The following is a 23,973-nucleotide window of genomic DNA, read 5'->3' as shown; positions in this document are numbered from 1 at the left end:
GAGAAAAAAAATGTAGTTTGCTACATTGAGCAATTCATAAAAATAATAAAGATGGGATTTTAAAGTCTAAAAAAACATGGTTCAAATACTGTAGCCATAAATCTATGTAATCCCAGTTCCTAGTTATCATTTCTCAACACATTTTGTAAGTAAATTGCATAATTAAAAATGAAGGTGTACAGAAGAAATTATTTTTAGGAAAAATTTTATATGTAAGTTATTTTATTCAACATGTTAATTTTTATATTCCTTTTAATTCGAAGTTTTAAAAATATTGTTTTAATTAATTTAAAATCATTGATATCCATGGGTTCGCAAATTGTATTTACATTTTAATAAAAATAATTTTAAATAATGCCAGCATAGATATACAGGATTCCTAGCAGTATGCATGTTTATTCAGAATAAGGAAGTCGCTTTCTTCAATGACGATGTTTACTAATACATTCAGCTTTATTTCATTCCAGAGCAGAAGCCCTCTACTCTAGTTTTCAAAGCACTTGAAAATGCAATGCGAGTTTAGAGAGGGTAAGGTTAAAGGTTAGCTGCTCCAATTACTAATTGTAAAGTTTGTGCCATAATGAATTTGATATTTTAAAGTGCCACAACATACTTGTTTCTTGCAGTTTTTCTTTTTAGTGGAACCCTTACTTTGTCAGGTACAGTACTAAGAAAAATGGCTGTAGAAATACTTACAGAGGTTTTCTTCTACTTTTAAGAAGTTTCAGTTCTCTTTCTCAATGTATATACATATTTTTGAGAACCGTATCTGAAACTTCTTAAAAGTAGAAAAAATCAGTGTAAAAGGAATAAATAAGACCCTTTAAAATCATACTTCTGAATCTATTAATCTAAGTATTGCACATTGAGAAACTGTAGCTGAGAATATTTGCCTATATTGTATGTATTAATCGCTGTAATATTATAAATCAGAAACTGAAGTGAGATTCCCTCACGCTTTTAACCTCTTCTTATATGACCACTGCACTAGCAGCATTGTGCTTCAGGTTTCTCTGTTTTAAAAGTTATTTAAAATGAATGAAAGCTAAGTGATCCTCGCAAAATTTGCTTCCAATCTATTCGCATTCTTATCTCTGAGGAAACAAGCGTACGTCCCTCAGCTTAACGGTTCGCCATCTGTGCGCGTCGGAAGCGAGATCAAAGCGCATGCGCCACTTCGTAGTTGTGTCGCAGAAGTGACGTAGGCGGGCCTTTTCGGCACGTTGAGCCTTCCTAAGCCTAGGCGGGTGTCGGGCGGTCGGGTGTTGAGTGCTGTGGATCAGGGGGACAAGAAATCGGCGCGAAACTATGTCGGGGGCTCCGGGAGGTGTGACGGGCTCCGCTCGGAAGCGGCTGCTGAAGGAGGAGGACATGACCAAGGTGGAATTCGAGACTAGCGAAGAGGTGGATGTCACCCCCACTTTCGACACGATGGGCCTGCGGGAGGACCTGCTGCGCGGCATCTACGCCTACGGTGAGTGGGGGCGGGGGGGCAGGGGGGAGACCGGAGAGTGGAGAAACGGCATCAGTCGTGTGGCCACCTCAGAAACCGGTTGATAAGGATGAAGAGCGGGAAAGGACGGGAGCCGCTTCCCCCGCCGCATAAGGGGCGTGCATAAGTGCCCCAGAATGCCTTCCGTCCCCTGCCCTAATGTTTCGCTTTTACTAGTATCATGTACAGTATATAAAGATTATTATATATGTATATCATCAATACGTACTTGACGAAACGAAACAAATAAATAAATAAATCTGGACCCGTCCACTTGTCCTTCATTCCAGGATTGCTGGGCCTTAAATAGAGTGGTCGTGAAATGGAGCAAGCAAGGGTCAGGGGCTTCCCTTGGGTATTTGTTGGTGATTTGATGAAAAGCGTCCGTTAATGGCATTTCTAAATAAAATCCTCCCAGCAATCTGCAGATGTTTGAAACTGCCGTTTTCCCCGTTCAGATCCTCTCCTTCTGTTTTAAAGAAGGGCATTTTGTTGAAGTGAGTGAGAGATAACAGTGAGATTAGTAGTTTTAACTTCTTGGTAAAATCCTAAGTGAGTTGAAGTTTTGCTATGTTAACCCATCTAAAGATGGATTCATATCCATCTTATTTCCCAAATAAGACTGTAACACAAAGGATAATTGTTACTTTGTCAAACCTTGATGTATGACCCTCTATCTATCTATCTATCTATCTATCTATCTATCTATCTATCTATCTATCTATCTATCTATCTATCCAGCTATCTAATCTATTAATTTAATTTTATCAAATTTCTAGGCCGCCTTCCTCAATTGTCTGAAGTAGTGTAGGGTTTCCTGCCTAAGCAGGGGGTTGGACTAGAAGACCTCCAAGGTTCCTTTCAACGATGATGATTATTATGATGATGATGATGATTATTATTATTATATTAATTTATTAGTTATGCTTATATGCCGCCCAACTCCCGAAGGACTCCAGGTGGTTTCCAACAAGTAAAAACAATTGTTAGAACAATATAAAAAAACATTAATTTAAAAAATCCCATTAAAACACACATTCTCACAATCATTCCTCATTCACGGCTGGATCTAGATAACATCTCAGTCAATCAATGGCCCCAGGCCTGATGGAAGAGCCAGGTTTTGATTGATTGATTGATTGATTGGACTTATATGCCACCCTTCTCCAAAGACTCGGGGCAGGTCACAGCATAAAAAATACAAAACAATTAAACAATTTTAAAATGATCTAAAAACCCCAGGTTAAAAATCATGCAACCACATTCGTACACACCATAGTCATACAGCAAGATGATAAAGTTCAATTATGTTAGAGTTTTGTGGAAGGTTGGCAAGGTGGGGAGGAAACTAATCTCTGGAGGCAGTTGGTTCCATAGGGCCGGAGCCACCACAGAGAAGGCTCTTTCCCGGGAGCCCGCCAGCCAACATTGTTTGGTTGACCCAGAGAAGGCCGATTGTGAGTTTCTGGGAGGTATGCAGCAGAAGGCGGTCCCAAAGAAAGTTAACTTTCTCCAGGCCTTGGGGATACAGTTATATCTAAAGCAGCTGTTCAGGAATGGCTCATTTCTAGGCAAATATACTTTATTTTATTTTAAAAAAGGAAATTATCACACATACAACATGGGTAACAAATATCAGTTGCAAAATATACAGGAAAACCAGGCATGGTTCCTGATGCTGTAATTGGAGTTGATCAGATCCTTTGGTCATTCCTGTAGGATCACCTGATAAGTTGTTTATTCAAGAGTAGTAGTAAATTTATTCAGACAGATTAGAGCTGCATTTCTCTTAATTTTGGTCTTATCTACCTAATGGTATCTTAAAGTAGCCTACCCATTAGAGTCAGCTCTGTTACTAAAATTATGTGGAGGTAGGAGCCTGCTTGCTTATTTTTAAATATGTATGTTAATTCTAGATTTCATTGCATTTCTTCGTGGTTTGTTTACTATATTTTAATCAGTTTTGATAGCATATTTGTGGAGGGAAAAATCTAAATTTTAATTTAAAAACATTTTCCCTTAGGATTTGAGAAACCTTCAGCTATCCAGCAGAGAGCAATTAAACAGATTATTAAAGGAAGAGACGTGATTGCTCAGTAAGTGGAATTTTATTCTAAAAAGAAAGTTTGAACAGTATGCTTTGTGATATTATTTTTATAGTTAAAAAAGAAATTGTTCTTGATGTTCTTGCTCATAAATAGTAAGTTCTCCTTAAGTGTTTTTATAGGAAGAACATATTGTTTCATGGCACTAGTTTAATTTAATTTTATGCAGCTCTAGATATTAGAGTTAAATTATATAGAAATATACCGTAAATTTGGCTGTGTCATATATCTATTAATTTAAAGAGATTCATTCCACATAAATCACTTATGAGCTTAGAAAGTGTGCTCATGTAACTATCATGAGGTTAGGCCCTGACAGATAATTAACCTAATTCACATTCTATGTAAAGTGTTTTGATTTATTAAACTTATACTAGTATAAGTTTATTTTTATTTTGCTGAACATCAAGTAAATTAAATTCAATCCTAGGCTTGTATTTCAAGAGCTACAGTGATTTCATTGTGATCAGGCAAATAATTTATAGCTGTTTATAATGGAATAAAACTGATCTGGACAATTTTCACTGGATGTGTATGTGTGTGCGTGTGTATCAGTTGTCATAGTATCCATTTATGACACGAGAAAACTTTTTTGTTATGCGTTTATATATAGAAAATAAGTCATAGCAAGCTTAATTGTTAATAAGTGGGTAAACCTAGATCAACTAGATTTTATTTGCAAATATCTACAAATACCAGTGCATTGTATGGTTAACTGTTAATTCGCATTAGAAAACACTACAAATATAAGGTAAATCTCCCTAAATAGACCCAGGCAAAGGTAATCATATATCATGTAGTAAATATTTTTTTGTGTATTTAATCAAATTTAGTTATTCAGTCGTTTCTTTCTAGATCACAGTCTGGAACAGGCAAAACAGCAACATTTTCCATCTCTGTACTACAATGTCTGGATATCCAGGTAACTTTTAGAATATTTGTTTTATGAAGATGCATATATTATTTTGAGTGGAAAATATTAAATTATGTTGTGGAGTAATGACCTCTATCCTTTGGATTATATTCTGGGACCATACTTATACTTCCTTTAAAAAGGAGCAGTTGAGATTTAAAATATGTATTTGGAGGTGATTGCAATATTGAATATCATATAGTTATCTTTCATTCTTTCAATTAGGTTCGTGAAACCCAGGCATTAATTTTGGCACCTACCAGAGAGTTGGCAGTACAAATTCAGAAGGTAAATCAATGTTAGATAATAATATTTGCAAAAGAATATTACATCAGTTAAGCCCTGGCCAATTCTTTCTTTGTTCCAAGTTGCAACTCAATAATGCCTAATGACTATTTAGAATCAGGATGTACTATTACATGGAAATATTTCAAATGTCTTTGAATATTAATTGTTATTTTTCAGTCTATAAGACTCACCCCACCACCACCACCCCGAACTGGGTAAATATGTCTGCATCTTATAGAGTGAATATTGTGGTGGAGGGAGAGGGTTAGTGTGCTACCAGTCAACTGTTGTAGGCAGCAGGGATCGCTGCAGCTGCCACTATCACTACCACTGCCTATTTGCCGGCAAACGGCCTGCAGTGAATGTGTGGCGGCGGCAATGGTTGCAATGGTGGCGAACGGCAATTTTTTCTTTGTTTTCCTCCTCTAAAACCAATGTTTGTGTTATAATCCGAAAAATATGGTATGTTGTTGGTTTCAGCTCTGAGCTTGGCGATTTGACAGCAAACGTTTGGTCCCCATTTGAGAAGACATCTTCAGTGTGCTTTAGATTGAAGTCTTAGGGGTTTGTGGTTGGTTGAGGTGGTTAGGCTGTGGAGTCTGTGTTGACACAGTCTCTAAACAAGTGATACAGTATACAAATGCCTTTAAAATTAATATTGAGACATCTCCCCTAGGCCTATATAGTTTATGTATGGTATGCTTGTGTGCATGTTTTTTAAAACAATAATGGGTTTTTAGATATTTTTAAATATTAGATTTGTTAGTGTACACTGTTTTTATTATTGCTGTGAGCCGCCCCGAGTCTATGGAGAGGGGCGGCATACAAATCTAATAAATAAATAAATAAATAAAATAAATTTTGAATGCCTGTAGGATTAACATGCTGTTCTCTGAGGTCACTCCTAGGTATACAGTGGCCAGGTTGGCATTGTGGTGAGCAGCACTATGTGCTGAATCTAATAAAGCCTGATAAACATTTAATTTAATTTAATTGACTTTTAAATTCCTTGCGGACTGCATCAACAGGATTCTTTGCTCAAATTCCTGTAGCCTTGAACTGCCTCTACTAAGGTATTGAGTAACTCTCAGGGCACATGCATAGTTTGATCTCAGCAATGCTTAGCAGAATTTATCTTGTGTTCTATAGTAAAAGAAACACAAGATATAAATATAATAATGTCAATCAGGAGGTGGTTAATTTGATCCTAGGTAGAGGCAGATGCAGGTTCTCCTGCTTGAGCAGGGGGATGGATTAGATGACCTGCAAGGTCCCTTTCAAATCTGTTAATCTGTCAATTTATTATGGCAAGTTATATTAAAAAGGAAACCAGACACAATTGTAATCATAGACATGAATCAAACACTAAGTTAGAAGGAAAGAATTATTATTTATTTAGAATATGATGAGAACATAAGTAAATCTTTACACACAATCCCCATAATTACATACAAAATTTCTACAAGGGAACAGCAGTGGCCTCATAACTGGATGTCCAATTCAGTTATCCAGGAGATCACCTCTGGCATTGGTTTTGTGCAAGTCTTCTAGGGAACCAGAGAATACACATTGTGACAATCTTGAACAATATGTTTAATATCGGCACTGGGGAGAATGGATTCACATATAAGAATTTGCCTATTCATTCTGTTTATATACTATAGCCTCAATTACATTTCAGGAGGTATTAGAACTCTTAATTCCTATTAAGTAACGTATGGACTCATTTTTACAGGGGCTGCTTGCTCTTGGTGATTACATGAATGTCCAATGTCATGCATGTATTGGTGGGACCAATGTTGGTGAAGATATCAGGAAGCTGGATTATGGACAGCATGTTGTTGCTGGCACACCTGGTCGTGTATTTGGTGAATATATAATTATGTATAATACCATGTCCATAGTTAATATTTTGGCTAAAATTCTGTTTGGATTCATGATAGTTTTCAGTTGTCTTATACTTTAGATCAGTGTTTCCCAACCTTTTTTGAGCCGCGGCACATTATTCATATTTTCAAAATCCTGGGGAACACTGAACGGGGGGGTGGGGGCCGGGGGGAGGTGGCTAAAGAAAAGTTTTGACCAAAAAAAAATCTTCCTCCATTTCGCTCTATTTCTCCCTCACTCTTTCTCTCTTCCTTCCTTTCCTTCTTTCTCTCCATCCCTCTTTCTTCCTCTCTTTTTTGCTCTCTTTCTCTCTCCCTCCTTCCCTCCCTATATGTCTTTCTCTCTCCCTTGCTCTCTCTGCCTCTCTGCTTCTCTCTCTTTCTCTCTCTCTTGCTATCTCTTTCTCTCTGTCTCTCTTTCTGTGTCTCTCTTTCTCTCTCTCTTGCTAGCTCTCTTTCTTTCTCTCTCTTTCTCTTTCTCTGTCTCTGTCTCTGTCTCTCTCTCTCTCTGCCTCTCTTGCTATGTCTCTCTTGCTCTCTCTCTCTTGCTCTCTCTTCCTTTCTTCTCTGCGGAGGCCGGCGAAGGTTTTTCTTATTTTAAATGTTCCGGGTGGCAGGGGGATGCGGAGCCCGCACGCACACACCCCCGACATTCCAAATCCTGCCTCAGCTGTGAGAAGAACGCCTGCCCTGCCTGTCCTGTAGCCCTTTCGCTGACAGCCTGGGACAAAAGCGCTCGGTGAAGGGACTGCAAGAGGGTCCGGGCGGGCGTTAGCAGCCGGATGAGGAGGACGAGAAGCCGCTGCAGCCACCCCCAATCCCCCCCTTTCCTGGGTGCCTTCCAAAGGCCCCTGGAAAAAGGCAGGAGGTAGCAACGAGGCGCGAGGACAAGCAGGCAGCTTGGCGGAGGGGAAGCGCTGAGGGGCTCTCCTCCTTCCCCACCCCCACGCTTCTCTCCCGCCCTGGCTTTTGCTTCGCCCGCAGATTTCCCCGCAGTTCAAAAGGAGGCAAGAGGTGGCCTGGATGAAATTGCGGGGAAATCATGGGGCGAAGCGAAAGCCAGGGCGGACTCGCAAAGGCGGGCTCAGGCTGCACGAGGAGAAAGAGGCGGAGGGAAAGAAGGCGACGGCAGCGGGACCTGCAGCTTGGTGGGCGTCTCCTCGTGGGATAGAATCCTCTCTTTCTCATGCTGCTCCCACCATGGCTGCGCGCGGTCCCGTCGCCCCTGGCTGAAGGTCATCCTGTGGCTGGTCTTGGGCTTTACGGTTGCTTCCTGGTTCCCTCTCCTCCCTCTGCCTGTGTCTACCGCCAGCACCTCATTCCTCGGAGCTGCCGCTTCCTTCCAGGCAGCCCAGCCACGCTGCCGTAGAAAGTGCAGAGGTTATTGCCGCCACCTCTGCCTCCACTCAGGGAGCCATCGTGGTTGAGCTGAGCGAGAGGAAAAGGCGCGGTGACCACGGTGGCTCCCTGAGTGGAGGCAGAAGCGGTGGCAATAACCTCTGTGCTTTCTAAGGCAGCGTGGCTGAGCTGGACGGAGGGAAGCGGCAGCTCCCATTCGAGGAACCCACGGCAACGGGCGACGGCTTGGTGGAGGTGACGGCGGGAGACACAGGCGGTGGGAGGAGAGGGAACCAGGAAGCGACTGTGAAGCCCAAGACCATCCATAGGACAACATTCAGGCAGGGGCGCCGGCAGCGCCCCGCCCAGCTGGAGCGTCTCGCGGCACACCTGGCCATGTCTCGCGGCACACTAGTGTGCCGCGGCACACCGGTTGGGAAACGCTGCTTTAGATTGTAATAAAAATTGTGGGCTTCCGGTTTGGTGGAGATCGCGGCGGGACATCTTTGGCAGGGCTCTGCCAGGCGATCCCTTCTACCCCCTCCGAAGGTCGCATTTGCGATCGGATCGGGCTCGGATGGCCCGATCCCAGAACAGGGGGCTCTCCTCTGCCCGAGGAGCCATCGCTGAGACTCCGGAGGCAGCGGTTCGCCCCGCAGCTTCGAAGACGGGAGAACCGATCCTCTTTGTTTAAGAGGACCGGCCAGCGCTTTCTTCCCTCGCCCAGCGGGAAGCCGAGAAAAATTTTTGAAGTGAAAGTTCCACATTTAATCTACTGAAAAAGAATACATTCGATAAAGGACTTAAGGTAAAAAATTTCCTCTTTGTTTCAAGATTAAAATTTGAAGATTTGATCGTTCGAAAGCCTCAAGGGAAAGCTTTCTTTAACGAGGCGAAAGTGAAAGTTTTTTTTTTCTCTTTGAGTTTCATCCGCAAATAACAGCCGAGACTAACTTTTCTCATTTCATTGTTTCCATTTTGTATTTGGATTTTGAAATCTATAAAACATTTTTTTTACCTTATGCTTCAATAAAAGAGCTTAAATTGGAAATGACTATTTAGAAGACTTCAATGCTTAAAAGAAATTAGCAATGAAGAGCAAAATTTCTTTACTATAGTCTGTTAAAAGCATTGTGTTCCGGGCTGACATCTCAACAGCGGAGGAATATAACTTTGTTGCCTTTTTTTTCTTTCACCCTGTTGTCTCTGCAACATAATAACATCATATAACAACTTGAAAATAAAGTGAAATAGAAGGAACTGATACCTTTCCTTTGGAATATTCACCCTTGGACTAACCTAACTGGATTACTTGCTGATTGTTTTTGGATTACTTTGGATTACTTGCTGATTGCCTTTTTCTTGGGATTATTTTTTTGAAAACTTTTTCACATCTGTCTGGACATATGAACTTCTGACTTCTAACCTGACTCCATTTTGAGATCTATTTTTTTTTTGCCTTTGTCTTGGATTTGGAAAAGAATACAGACTCCATTTTAACCACAAGAAAATTATTAATTTGACTTTCTTCTTGAGACCTGCAATTGGGATTAAGTATAATTGTATTTTCTGACATCTGGATTCATATTCTTCATTTATAATTTCTTGATTTATAAGAAGACTATAACTATATACATTGTGTTTTTTCTTTGATTAATTAATCCTTTTTTGATCTCCTTCTGATTTTTTCTTTTTTTATTTCTATCTGTAAAAGAAGTTTGAATTGAAGACTATGCATTGTTAGTAAACCTTGGTTCCCTGCTCTATTCTAATTATTTGAATTGAAATATTCCCCCCCCTTTTTCCTTTTTTTCTCTCTCCTTTTACTGCTTTATTAAGTCTTTTCTCCTTTCCTCCTTTTTCTTTACCTCCCTAGAACCTCCCTTCTTAAAATAGTTATTATTCTTTTTTTGCTGTTATTTACTTTGTTTTCTTATTAGACCACTTATTTTTAATTTTTACTTGTTTCTTATTTCTAAAGGTTTTACTTTTGTTCTCTGTGTTATTATATTTTTAAATTTTTTTAATAACAGCAATAGTAATAACAACATATATTGGATTTTGAATTTTGAATTTTTTATTTTTCTTTTGACAACTGAATAGTTATAATTTAAGGTTAATTGTTAATAAAATAGATTGAATAGATTTGGAATTTACAGAAATTTTCTCCCTTTCACCACATACAAATTTAGATTGATTTAAATTAATTCGAATTTTAAACAGTGGATTCAAATTTGACAATGTCAACTTCTTCAACGGTTGTTAAAACGGTTAAAAAACAAACCACAGCAACAATCTCTTCTCCACAAGTGTCCCCGCGTCCTTCCCCGACGCACCAGGCGTCAGCTATGTCTTCCAAGGATAAAGAAAAAGACAAAACAACGCAGCCCAACTTTGCAACATTACAAGAAACTTTAAACAATATGCAGGACCTCATTCTTAAATCTCAAGAGAATGCTACTCAACAAAGAGAGGCTATAAAACAGGATGCAACACAACAAAGGGAAGCTATAAAAGCAGACTTGGCAGAATTTAAAAAGGAGATGGCCCAACTGAAAGCTGATATGGGCGAGGTGAAAGACCAGATAAAGGTGATCCAACAAACACTACAAGAAAGTGATGATCGAGTGAAAAAGGTTGAAGAGAAATCTGACAAAAATGCAAAAAGAATTGATTATCTTGAAGGGAGAGCTGATGCAAGACACAGAAGACATGATGAATCAATTATTCAGCTGGAGATGCAACGTGCTTCGTATGGACTACGATTTCAGAACATAAAAGAGGAAAAAGATGAAGATTTAAAAATGACTATGGCGGAAACGATTGGAGGAATACTCCAGGAGGATCCTGCTGCGCTAGTGAAAGAAATCGATGAAGTTTACAGGACTTCGAATAGTTACATCCGTCGCCACAATCTCCCAAGAGAGATTCATATCAAATTCACCAGGAAAACTTTACGAGATGACATACTTCATTGGGCAAGAAATTCCAAACTCCAACATCAAGGAGTGGAAATAAAAATATTAAAACAAGTTCCAAGAAGTGTCAGAGAGAGCAGAAGAGATTACCAGTTTCTTACCAGAATTTTGATCAAAGAAAATATAACCTATCGTTGGTTAATCCCACAAGGTCTTTCTCTGACATGGCGTTCTACAAGATACAAGCTGGAAAATGTAGAACAAGCTAGGTATTTCTTTGAAAATAGTGGCATCAGCCACATGGACTTTTCAGATAAACAACAAGAGGCTCAACAACAACCAGCGCAACAGCAACCAGGGGAGATACTAGCAATCCAACAAGAAGAACTTTTGGGGGCCACTGCTCAAGTAATAGAGCAGGACCAAGGTGCTATAAGAAGAGTTCAGCCTCAGCGAGAAACCAAAAAACCTACTAAATGACAACAACTAAAGATCTAAAGATCTTTTCGGTAAATGTTAATGGACTTAATGAACCAAGGAAAAGGAAACAAATCTTCTCTAAAATCAGAAATCAAAATGCTCAAATTGCAATATTACAAGAAGTACATATCAAAAAAGATAACCAAAAATTATTGTTGAATCCCAAAATTGGAAAAATGTATGCTGCATTAGCAGATCAAAAAAAGAGAGGTGTGGTGATGTATGTAGAGAACTCTATAAATTCCAAACAAATATATAAGGATAATGATGGTAGAATACTGATTGTACAAGTTGATATTGAACCTAGACCTATAGTGGTTGTTTCTATTTATGCTCCCAACGAAGACCAAATGACATTTTATAAAAATTTACATCAAATAATAATAGATTTAGCTATTGAGAATGTATTAATAATAGGTGATTTTAATGCTATTGTGAATAGGCAATTAGACCATTCAGGGGGAGGGAGTCACAATAAAAGGAAAAAAACAAAAAGAAATCTACTACCTAGTACTTTCCAAAAAATGAAAACAGAATTATTGTTAAATGATATATGGAGGGAAAGACACCCCCATAAAAGACAATTTACGTTTTATTCTAATCCTCACAAAATCTGGACAAGAATAGACATGGTATGGACACCAAAAATGCTTGCAGAACAAATAAGGGAAGTAGAGATAGATGTTAATACATGGGCTGACCACAACCCAATAGTGGTCTATATAAGAAGGAACAACAAACAGAATATTTGGCGGATGAATAGAAATATATTAAATGATAAGAAATATAAGGATTGGATCGAAAAGGAATTAAAAATATTTCTTGAAATTAATAAAACCCCAGACACCACTCCACAGAATATATGGGATACACTCAAAGCTTATATAAGAGGGTTAACAATATCTTATACAGCAAAATACAATAAGGAAAATAAATTAAAGTATGTACAATTAATAAATGAATTAAAACAATTGGAATTTGCATCGCAGCAACACACCAAGAACAGAGACTTTAAAACAGAAATAAATGTAATTAAACATAAAATTAGAATTATAGAACAAAATCAAATAACTGAAAAAATTAAAAGAGCAAAACAACATTATTTTGAACATGCAAATAAACCAGGCAGATGGTTAGCATATAAACTTAGAAAGCAGAGTCAATCCAAATTGATAAAAAAATTAGAAGACAAAGATGGTACAATAAAATATGATACAGAAGGAAAGGCAGATATTGTTTATAATTTTTATAAAGATCTTTATGCCAAAGACACTGTTAGTGAAGATGAGGTTTTTAATTACTTGCAGGCTTCAAAATTACCACAAATAACAGAAGATCAACAGACTATGTTGGATGGACCAATAACAATGGAAGAACTCCTAACTATAATTAAAAAACAGAAAAACAATAAGGCCACTGGTCCAGATGCTATACCGGCAGAATGGTATAAGATAGACAATGAAATAGTAAGAAACTATATGTTAGAAACTTTTAACTTATGTAGACTTGAGGGTAAAATTCCGAAATCTTGGTCAGAATCGTTGACAACTTTAATACACAAATCTGGCACTGACCCAGTAAAAATCAAAAATTATAGACCCATATCTTTATTAAATGTAGATTATAAAATATTTATTGCCATTTATGCAGATAGACTTAAAAGAATTATAAATGGAATAATACATCAAGACCAAAATGGATTTCTACCAGGGCGACAAATTAAAAATAATCTTAGAACAGTAATAAACACATTAGAATACTATGAACAACACCCAGATAAGACAGCATCCTTAATGTTCCTAGATGCTCAAAAGGCCTTTGACAACGTTAACTGGACATTTATAAAAATGCAATTAAATAAAATGAGATTTGGCTCAAAATTTGTTAATTTAATAGATACTATATATTCAAAACAAACGACTAAGATAATATTAAATAATAATCAATTACAAGCACTTGATATAAATAAGGGAGTTCGTCAAGGATGTCCTATATCACCATTGTTATTTATTATGACACTTGAAACTTTATTAATTAAAATAAGAGCGGATTCCGAAATAAAAGGTTTAACTATAGGAGATGAAACTTACAAACTCCAAGCTTTTGCAGATGACTTAACGTTTATAATTGAAGAACCGATAACAACTGTTTCTTCTTTATTGCAAACCATTGAACAATACGGAAAGGTAGCAGGTTTAAAGATAAATAAAAGCAAAACTTCTTTCTTAACTAAAAATATGAATAAAATACAAGAAACTAAATTAGAAAATATTTCTGGAATAAAAACCGTAAAGAAAGTAAAATATTTAGGAATAAATTTAACAGCGAAAACAATAACATTAAAAAATGATAATTACATAAAATTATTATCAGAAATTAAAAAAGATTTAGAAACATGGAATAACCTGAAAATATCATTTTTAGGAAGAATTGCCACAATCAAGATGAATATTCTGCCCAAGGTCTTATTTCTTTTTCAGGTAATTCCAATAAACCCAGGGGGAACTTTTTTTAAAACTTTGACAAACTTAGTTAAAAAATTTATATGGCAAGGGAAAAAAGCAAGGATAAAAATAAACTGTTTGGAAGACATTAAAGAAAGAGGAGGATTTGGTCTTCCAAACTGGAAATTATATTACCAGGCCGCCGCCTTAACATGGATTAAAGATTGGATAACTTTAGAGAATAAAAGAATATTAAATTTAGAAGGACATGATCTTATGCTGGGTTGGCATGCATTTATATGGTATGACAAGGAAAAAAATCACTCATATTTTAAAAGACACACATTAAGGAAGTATTTACTAGAGGTTTGGAAGGACATAAGGAAAAACCACTTCTTAAATGTCCCAGAATGGATAGCCCCCCTAGAAGCAATAACACATCCAAAATCTATAAAAGACACAAAAATATTTTATAGATATAAAGAATTATTAAATGATCAGATGAAGCTAAAGCCTAGGAATAAACTACAAGAAGAAGGGATAATAATAGATTGGTGGCATTATGCCCAGATTCGATCCAGATATCAGAAGGATATAACTCTTTACACTTTTAATAAAAGTAAGAATTTGCTAAGTCATTTAATTATTAACAATTCAGTAAAAATGATAGGGAAAATATATAAATTTCTTATCGCTCATAAAAATATAGAGTTGACTCTAAAAGATACCATGATAAGATGGTGCAGAAATATAGGTAAGGAAATAGATATAGATACTTGGGAAAAAGTCTGGATTAATAATTGGAAAATGACCAAGTCAGTTTCATTAAAAGAAAACCAAATTAAAATGTTTTATAGATGGCACCTTCCACCAAACAGGATTGCAAAAATGTTTCCTAAAACATCCCCACTGTGTTGGAAATGCAAGAAAGATATAGGAACTTATTACCATCAATGGTGGACATGTGGTAAAGCTAAAATTTATTGGAAGATGATTGAGAAGATATTAAAAGAAGTATTAAAACATGACATAGATAACACCCCGGAATTTTACTTATTAGGAATTACTAATCAGACTTATAAGAAGGAAACTCTTTACTTAATCATACACATATTAACTGCGGCTAGAATAATATATGCGCAAAACTGGAAGGGGGAGGAAATCCCCAAGAAAGAAGAAGTTATAGCTAAAATATTAGATTGCGCTGAAATGGATATGATGACAAGACGATTAAACGATCAAGAAGATACAAAATTTTATGAAACATGGAACAACATATATAAATGGTTAGATAAGAAAAAATAAGAGATAGATCTGTTTTTATTTAGGTAATAACAATATTAGATGTATTCGTTGATGATTTTGATATAGTAGTTTACTCATAAGCGATATATTAAAAATTTTGTTTTATGTATGTTTAGTAATTGAGATTTGTTTAAATGTTTGATTAGATGAATATATTACACATAAACAACATATTAAGCATTTTTACTTATACCGTACTAATATTATATTTAAGATTTGAAAATTTTTTACTAGACTTTTTAACATTTAACAAATGTTTGATTATGTATTCTTTTTTCTATTTGAATGTATACTTTCAAAAGAAGCGGGGAAATACATCCCCATTTTATGTTTAATGTTTGTATGTCTGTATGTCTGTTTTATGAAAAATAATAAAAAAAATGGAAAAAAAAAAGATTGTAATAAAAATTGTTTTATTACTTAATTCTCTTGACCTTTATATTTGGAAACAATCTGGAAAGATAACTGTTAGTTATTTTTGATCAGTCATGGCTAGTAAGTAGCCTGAAGGCCGTATCTGGTGTTAGCTCTTAGTTCACATAGGATGCAGGCTCTGTCTTTCTCTTTATTGCTGCTTTTGAATTTTCCTCCCAGCTAGTCTTCGTGCTGCTCATTCTTCCAACTTCAGAAACACATAATCATTTCATGACAACATGCCCCAGAAGCTTTTCAGGAAATATTCTGAAATGATACTATTTTGGATTGATAGCTCAGAATATTGATACTATTTTGGATTGATAGCTCAGAATATTGAGCTATATTCAGTCTGTAGGACAAGGAATTGTTTTTAATACCTTTGGTGATTGTTGATAGAAATTTGAAATCTTCCAGATATGATTCGTCGCAGAAGTTTAAGGACTCGTGCTATTAAAATGTTGGTTTTGGATGAAGCTGATGAGATGCTCAATAAAGGTAAAGAATATGTAAATCCCAAATGTTCCTAGCCTTATTAAAAAAATAAAACATGAAAACAAAACCTTAAAAGATACACAGTTTGGTAGATATATCTTTTAGTAGGCAAAGTTAAACATGCCGCCCAGTTTTGATAGCTTTTTATGATGAGTAAATAACATCCATCAACTGTCAAATGCTCACACTAGAGTTGAACGTCAGGTGCTTCTAATGAGTACCAGCCTAATTTAAGCTACAAACATAGTTCTTGGGCATGGATTACTTCAATCAATTTTTGTAATGCATAGTTTCCTAAAAGCAAAATATAAAAAGGCTTCCAGATTTTATTCTATCATTTATTATGTTATTTGGCTTATACAGGTTTTAAAGAACAGATTTACGATGTGTATAGATACCTTCCTCCAGCAACACAGGTAGTTCTCATCAGTGCCACTTTGCCACATGAGATTTTGGAGATGACCAACAAATTTATGACTGATCCTATTCGTATTCTGGTGAAACGGTTAGTAATTTTAAACATTATGTTCCAGCTTTGATTGGAGCTTCCTTGTATGTCACGTTTTGAATTTGATAATACATGTACTTTAGATCTGAACTAGAATAAAGAACAAATATCTGAACATATTTCTGTTTTATGAACCGTGACTTGCTATCTAAATGTTCTTCTTTAACATTTATCTTCTTTTTTTTATATTGCTGTTTTCGATATTGATATTTTAAATTAGATTTATATTATTTTAAATTGAGTGGGGGGAGAATCTGTGTATGACTGGTTGAGAGAATTGTTAAAAATTTGCAGCCCAACACTGGTTATAGCTAAACTAAAAATTTGGTAGCCTATCTTTGTCATAGGATATCAAAGCTCTTCATTTTTTTATTCCCAGAGCTATAATTCAATGCTTACAACTGCATTACCTGCATTCTCAAATTCTTTTCTCAGATTTAAAATCTTGTAAAAATATTTACTCAGTTGTGAAAGTTTTTAACCTAAATTTAATATCTAATACATGCATTGAGGTATTCCTTACAACTATCACATCCCTGTAACCACTATATAAAACTATAGGTGTGTGAGAGAAAAAAAGAATGGAAATAAGAGATACTCAGTTCAGCCAGTAGGCCACTGATTTCTTATCTTACTAATTCTTGTAAACAGTTCATTAAGTCATTTTGACTGAAGAGTAAAATAAAAATGCTTTACATAAACAAGAAGTTTACTTTGGATATATTTTTTCCATTTTCTTAGTGATGAATTGACTCTTGAAGGAATCAAACAGTTCTTTGTGGCAGTAGAGAGAGAAGAATGGAAGTTTGACACATTATGCGACTTGTATGATACGCTCACTATTACACAAGCAGTCATCTTCTGTAATACCAAGAGGAAGGTATGTCTGTCAAGTATTAGTATAAGTTCCAAGAGAACATTCCACAATTTCTGTTCAAGTTAACAAACGGGTGGAATTAGATGCAGGATGCATTATAGAGAGAATTCGCTTTTTCTAGGTTACTCCATGTAATAAATATAAAACTAATTGTGGCTAATTTCTGGGTCAGGTTGATTGGCTGACTGAGAAAATGAGAGAAGCCAACTTCACTGTTTCATCAATGCATGGTGACATGCCTCAAAAGGAAAGAGAGTCCATCATGAAAGAGTTCAGATCTGGGGCAAGGTAAGAGTACTTTCGTTTCCCAATATTCTCCCAAAATACAATTCAAAACCATCCTCCAGCTTTTGCTAGATGGTTGCTTAGAGTGATATGAGGTTATTGTGTACGTTTATTTTTGAATTTCTCTAGCTTGCGCATCTAAGTATCTTAGAATAACAGCTAATCTTCTGGGTCAGCTTTCATCATATTTACTTTTTTGTGTGTTTGAGATGAGCCTGGTATCTTAGTATTTATTCAGCAAGTGCCACCTCTGGCATCGATGTTGTGCAACTCATTCTGTCACCTTTGTGAGCAGGTAAATTTCTTGCCTTTTCTTGCTTTTTCTTTTTACAGCCGAGTTCTAATTTCTACAGATGTTTGGGCAAGGGGTCTGGATGTTCCTCAGGTGTCCTTGATAATTAACTATGATTTGCCCAACAACAGAGAATTGTATATACACAGGTAAGCATACCTGTAATATTTCGATGGAAATTTTTTTTAAGTTCTTAAAAATCATCTTTCTAAAATGTTGTCATAAAATTTTAAATGTTTGAATAATATAATTATCTGAAATGAAAATGATGGGGGGAAGGTATGTCACATTTTCAGCAGTCCTGTTAACATGAAAGATAAGCTTCTGCCTTTAAGTATATAAAGCAGTGATGGCGAATGTATGGCACGGGTGCCACAGGTAGAATGCGGAACCACATCTGCTGGCACATGAGCTGTTGCCCTAGCTCAGCTCCAATGTGTATATGGGTGCTGGCCAGCTGATTTTTGGCTCCCACAAAGGCTCTGTTTTGGCTTCCAGAGGGTCTCCAGGGGGATGGAGGGCGTTTTTACTCTCCTCCGGCTCCAAGGAAGCCTTTGAAGCCTGGGGAGAGTGAAACCAGAGCCTACTGCGCCTACCAGAAGTTGGGAAACTAGTTGTTTCCAATCTCCAGAGGACCTCTGGGGGGTGGGGGAAGTTGTTGTCACCCTCCCCAGGCATTGAATTATGGACATGGGCACTTGCGCATGCACAATAGTGCACGCGCATGCTCTTTTGGCACCCGAGGAAGAAAAGGTTGGCCAACACTGATATAAGGTAAGGAGTTGGCCAGGTTCTGACACAAAAGTCATTCTCTGTAATTGGTTCTGCCAAGGGCAGTAAAGGACGCAGAAGAATTCTGCACTGAATGTGAGCCACCTTGGCTTTTCACGTGTTAATTGGTTTATCTGATCTCCCACCAGGATCGGTAGATCAGGCCGCTATGGTCGCAAAGGTGTTGCAATCAACTTTGTAAAGAATGATGATATCCGTATCCTGCGAGACATTGAGCAATACTATTCTACCCAGATTGATGAAATGCCAATGAACGGTGAGTGTCTCAAATTTCTTGTAGAAGATGGTTAACCAAAGGATTCGGAGAGGGGCGGCATACAAATCTAAGTAATAAATAAATAAATAAATAAATTTAAAATATATACAGTGATCCCTCGATTTTCGCGATCTCGATCTTCGCGAAACGCTATATCGCGATTTTTCCCACCCGATGACGTCACTCTCTTCCTTCCTTTCTCATCTTTCTTTCTCTCTCTCTTTCTCTATCTTGCTTCTTCCTCTCTCACACTCTCTTCCTCCCTCTCTCATCTCTCTTTCCTTCTCTCTTTCTCTATCTCTCCCCCTCTTGCTGGCGGGCGGGCGGGCAAGCGGGGGCATCAGCGAGAAGCCGAGGTTTCCCCTTTGCGTGGGCGGCGGGGAAACCCCGATCTTCGTCTGCTCGAAGATCGGGGTTTCCCCGCCGCCCACGCAAAGGGGAAAGTCCGATTCGGCTCCTCGCTGCTGCCGCGGCCGCCCAGCATCTGATCTGCTCGGCGGCAGCAGCGAGGAGCCGAATTGGGGTTTCCCCGCCGCCCATGCAAAGGGGAAAGCCCGATTCGGCTCCTCGCTGCCGCCGCCGAGCAGATCAGATGCTGGGCGGCCGCGGCAGCAGCGAGCAGACGAAGATTCGGGTTTCCCCGCCGCCCACGCAAACTCCACTATCTGCGCATGCGCGGCCATGGAAAAAGGGCGCACATGCGCAGATGGTGTTTTTACTTCCGCAACCCTACATCGCGAAAAATCGATTATCACGAGGGGTCTTGGAACGGAACCCTCGTGATAATCGAGGGATCACTGTGTGTATATATATATATATATATATATATATTGCCTTCCCCCCTGCATTTTTTCATTCGTTTTTCAAAAGTACTATATTGGAAAAATTAACAAAACAATGAAAAATTAATAAAAATCATATCATCAAACCTTTTTCCTCAGTGTTGCCCAAAACCATAACAAGATTTTATACATATTATAATGATCAGTTCATTGGTGAGAAAAAAATGTTACATGGGGAACAAGATACATTTAAAGGGATTATATGCTGTCCTTTTGGCTCTTTTTCTCGCTTTTTAGATGTTCCTCCCTGTGAACCACAGCGGCAGTGGTTTTAATGCATCAGCAATGTTAGGCACCAAATTAGAAATAAACACAACAACCTTAACATAAATTAAAAACAACTGATTCTCATGCCTGGCCAGGAGAATAAAGCAAGGCCAAATTTCTCCTACTGAAAGGAATTCTTCCTGTTGGCTCTGACCCAAAAATGCTTTTTCAAGAGACAACTGGACTTGATTGTTTTTTCTTTGAAGACATTTTGCTTCTCATCCAAGAATCTTCTTCAACTCTGACTGTATGGTGGTCAGTGGAAGGAGTCCTTCCATTCCCCACCATCCAATCAGAGTTGAAAAAACGTCTTAGATGAGAAGCAAAATGTCTTCAAATAAAAAACAAGCAAGTCCAGTTGCCTCTTGAAAAAGCACCTTTAGGACAACCATGACCTGGATAACTGAGAATCTTCCTAGACACTCTTGTCTCTGAATGTACTTAATTTCACAAAAAGAATGGCCACTCGGTTTCTTTGATAGGTTTTTTTTGTACTTATATTTCATTTAAGTAGTATCCAAACTATGCTGTATTTAATAATGTAGAAAACAGCAATTGGCTTGTTCACAAGGCAGGTTACACTTTTTGTTTAAACCATGCATGTTAGTATTGGCTGGCAGAGCTTGCTTAATCTGAACCCAACAAACTAAATAGGTCCACAGTTTCTCAGTCAAGCTTAGGTCTTTTCAGTTAGCCTAGTGCAGTGATGGCGAACCTATAGCACGGGTGCCACAAGCGGCACTTGAAGCCATTATTATTATTTGTTATTATTATTTATTGGATTTTTATGCCGCCCTTCTCCTTAGACTCAGGGCGGCTTACAACATGTTAGCAATACAGTGATCCCCCGCTCGTTGCGAGGGTTCCGTTCCAGGACCCCCCGCAACGAGCGGGTTTTCGCGAAGTAGCGCTGCGGAAGTAAAAACACCATCTGCGCATGTGCAGATGGTGTTTTTACTTCCGCAGCGCTAGCGAGGAGCCAAAGATTGGGGGCGGCGCGGGTGTTTTAAAACGTCCCCGCCGACATGGGGGGCTCGCTAGCACCCCCCCAACCCGGGTTGGGGGTTCGGGGGTGTGCTAGCGAGCCCCCCATGTCGGCGGGGATGTTTTAAAACACCCGCGCGACTTTCCAATGAGTCCCGAAGCCAACGCGTTTGTCTTCGGGACTCATTGGAAAGTCGCGCGGGTGTTTTAAAACATCCCCGCCGACATGGGGGGCTCGCTAGCACACCCCCAAACCCGGGTTGGGGGTTCGGGGGTGTGCTAGCGAGCCCCCCATGTCGGCGGGGATGTTTTAAAACACCCGCGCGACTTTCCAATGAGTCCCGAAGACAAACGCGTTGTCTTCGGGACTCATTGGAAAGTCGCGCGGGTGTTTTAAAACATCCCCGCCGACATGGGGGGCTCGCTAGCACACCCCCAAACCCGGGTTGGGGGTTCGGGGGTGTGCTAGCGAGCCCCCCATGTCGGCGGGGATGTTTTAAAACACCCGCGCGACTTTCCAATGAGTCCCGAAGACAAACGCGTTGTCTTCGGGACTCATTGGAAAGTCGCGCGGGTGTTTTAAAACATCCCCGCCGACATGGGGGGCTCGCTAGCACACCCCCAAACCCGGGTTGGGGGTTCGGGGGGGTGCTAGCGAGCCCCCCATGTCGGCGGGGATGTTTTAAAACACCCGCGCGACTTTCCAATGAGTCCCGAAGACAAACGCGTTGTCTTCGGGACTCATTGGAAAGTCGCGCGGGTGTTTTAAAACGTCCCCGCTGGCATGGGGGGCTTCCTAGCAGCCCCCCAAACCCGGGTTGGGGGTCCGGGGGGTGCTGGCAAGCCCCCCATGCCGGTGGCGACGTTTTAAAACAGCCGCGCCGCCCCCAATCTTCAGCTCCTCGCTAGCGGGCAGGCAGGCGAGAGCTAGCGCCAGCGAACGGCTTGTCCGCGCTCACTCTGGCCGCTTTCGAGCTGAGTCCTGAAGCGAATTCGCTTCAGGACTCAGCTCCAAAGCGGCGAGAATGAACGGTGTGGGCGGGCGAAGGGCGGGCGGCAGCGAGGAGTTTGCGTGGGCGGTGGGGAAACTCCTTGCTGATGCCCGCTGCTCGCCCTCCCGCCAGCAAGAGGGGGAAGACCCAGGGAAGCCGCCCAGCAGCTGATCTGCCGGGCACCATCTACGCATGCGTGCCCATAGAAAAAAGGGCACGCATGCGCAGATGGTGTTTTGACTTCCGGGTTGAAAAATCGCGAATTACCCTGTTCGCAATGGTCGGGGACGCAATAACCGGGGGATCACTGTAGCACTTTTTAGCAGAGCTAGTGTATTGCCCCCACAATCTGGGTCCTCATTTTACCCACCTTGGAAGGATGGAAGCCTGAGTCAACCTTAAGCCGGTGATGAGATTTGAACCGCTGACCTTCAGATCTACAGTCAGCTTCAGTGGCCTGCAGTACAGCACTCTACCTGCTGCCCCACCTCGGCTCATATCTGCTGGCACGTGAGCCATTGCCTTAGCTCAGTTCCAACATGCATGTATATGATGGCCAGCTGATTTTTGGCTCACACAGAGACTCTGGGAGGGCGTTTTTGGTTTCCAGAGAGCCTCCAGGGGGGTGGGGGAGGGCATTTTTACCCTCCCTCCCCCGGCTCCAGGGAAGCCTTTGGGGCCTGGGGAGGGTAAAATATGAGCTCACTGGGCCCACCAAAAGTTGGGAAATAGGCTGTTTCCGATCTCGAGAGAGCCTGGCAGGGGGGTGGGGGGTGGACGACGACACGACACACTGCTTTCGCTCTCCTCAGGCATTGAGTCATGGATGTGGGCACTCAGGCATGCGTGATAGAGTGCATGCACACTCTTTTGGCACCCAAGGGAAAAAAGGTTCGCCATCACCGGCCTAGTGAATAATCTTGAAATTGTAGAAGAAATATTTCTGAGTTGTTTCTCAAATGCTGCCAGCCATGTGATCAATTTATTTTTAGTAGCTTTGTCTATATTGTAGTGAGGTTTTGTATAAGACTTGCCACTTTTTCATTATTTTCACACCACCATCTGTTTTTCTTTTATCTAGTTGCTGATCTTATTTGAAGAAACACGACAGAAGAGAGAAAGTCCTCTTAGCTGTGATACATTATTATAACAACACCCAAGAGCTGCTTGGAACTCTTCTTGTTACTGATGCTGTTTGAAAACCGTAAGAGTGTAACTTCAAAATGGTTAGGCATCTGCTAAATCAGAATTGGCAGAAAGTAATATTGGAAGCAGTGCAAAGCCCTTAGTGGTTGTTATTTACTTTGTGTAAGTGCAGAAACCTAGGAATTGTAATTGATGAAAATTGTAAAGAGGCATTTCTGTAAATAAGTTCATTGTGATCCTGTTTTCTGCTTTTTTCCTGATTAAACAATTATGTTTTCGTATAAATTGTCTTTTCACTAAATTTTGTTAGAACTAATCACTTTTCTTTTCTTCCTGTTTTCTAATTAGCAAAGTGGGGGGATTTTTTTTTTTAATGTTAATTTTTCAGATTCTTAAAACAGTCAAAATGGGATGGGAATTAAAGAGTTTATGTATCAGTTCTTCTTTACCATATGAATTAGAATATAGCCTCAAAAATATTATTTATAGCGGTATTGACTGAAAATGGGTTTACAAAATAAACCACTGTAAATATTTTAAAATAGTTTTCAGATTTTTCATTTTAAACATAGAAAACAAATTTAAAGATTTAAATTTAAAGCAAATGATGAGCAACTATTTAGCAAATGTTTGTTATTTACATATTACTTTTGA

At 39.1% G+C, this 23,973-nt stretch overlaps 1 protein-coding gene across 1 annotated transcript; it reads left to right on the top strand.

The window, feature by feature from the left end:
* Positions 1 to 1,143: 1,143 nt before the first annotated feature.
* EIF4A3 (eukaryotic translation initiation factor 4A3) lies at positions 1,144 to 23,861 on the top strand. The gene is made up of 12 exons (XM_070734673.1): positions 1,144 to 1,474; positions 3,516 to 3,588; positions 4,453 to 4,519; positions 4,736 to 4,798; positions 6,534 to 6,666; positions 16,001 to 16,081; positions 16,442 to 16,583; positions 17,328 to 17,466; positions 17,636 to 17,751; positions 18,082 to 18,189; positions 18,961 to 19,088; positions 23,255 to 23,861. The coding sequence occupies exons 1-12, from the start codon at positions 1,309 to 1,311 to the stop codon at positions 23,269 to 23,271; spliced, it is 1,233 nt and encodes a 410-aa protein (XP_070590774.1). The 5' UTR covers positions 1,144 to 1,308; the 3' UTR covers positions 23,272 to 23,861.
* The last annotated feature ends 112 nt before the right edge of the window (positions 23,862 to 23,973 follow it).

This window comes from Erythrolamprus reginae, chromosome 1 (assembly GCF_031021105.1).
Source record: "Erythrolamprus reginae isolate rEryReg1 chromosome 1, rEryReg1.hap1, whole genome shotgun sequence".
NCBI lineage: Eukaryota > Metazoa > Chordata > Lepidosauria > Squamata > Dipsadidae > Erythrolamprus > Erythrolamprus reginae.
This window is presented reverse-complemented; position numbering and strand designations above follow the sequence as displayed.

Bases quoted from the DNA above. Each gene is read 5' to 3' on its own strand.
- EIF4A3 (XM_070734673.1), top strand. From the start codon at position 1,309: ATGTCGGGGGCTCCGGGAGGTGTGACGGGCTCCGCTCGGAAGCGGCTG. The intron at 4,520-4,735 runs GTAACTTTTAGA...TCTTTCAATTAG, and splicing joins TACAATGTCTGGATATCCAG to GTTCGTGAAACCCAGGCATT. The intron at 16,584-17,327 runs GTTAGTAATTTT...CCATTTTCTTAG, and splicing joins ATTCGTATTCTGGTGAAACG to TGATGAATTGACTCTTGAAG.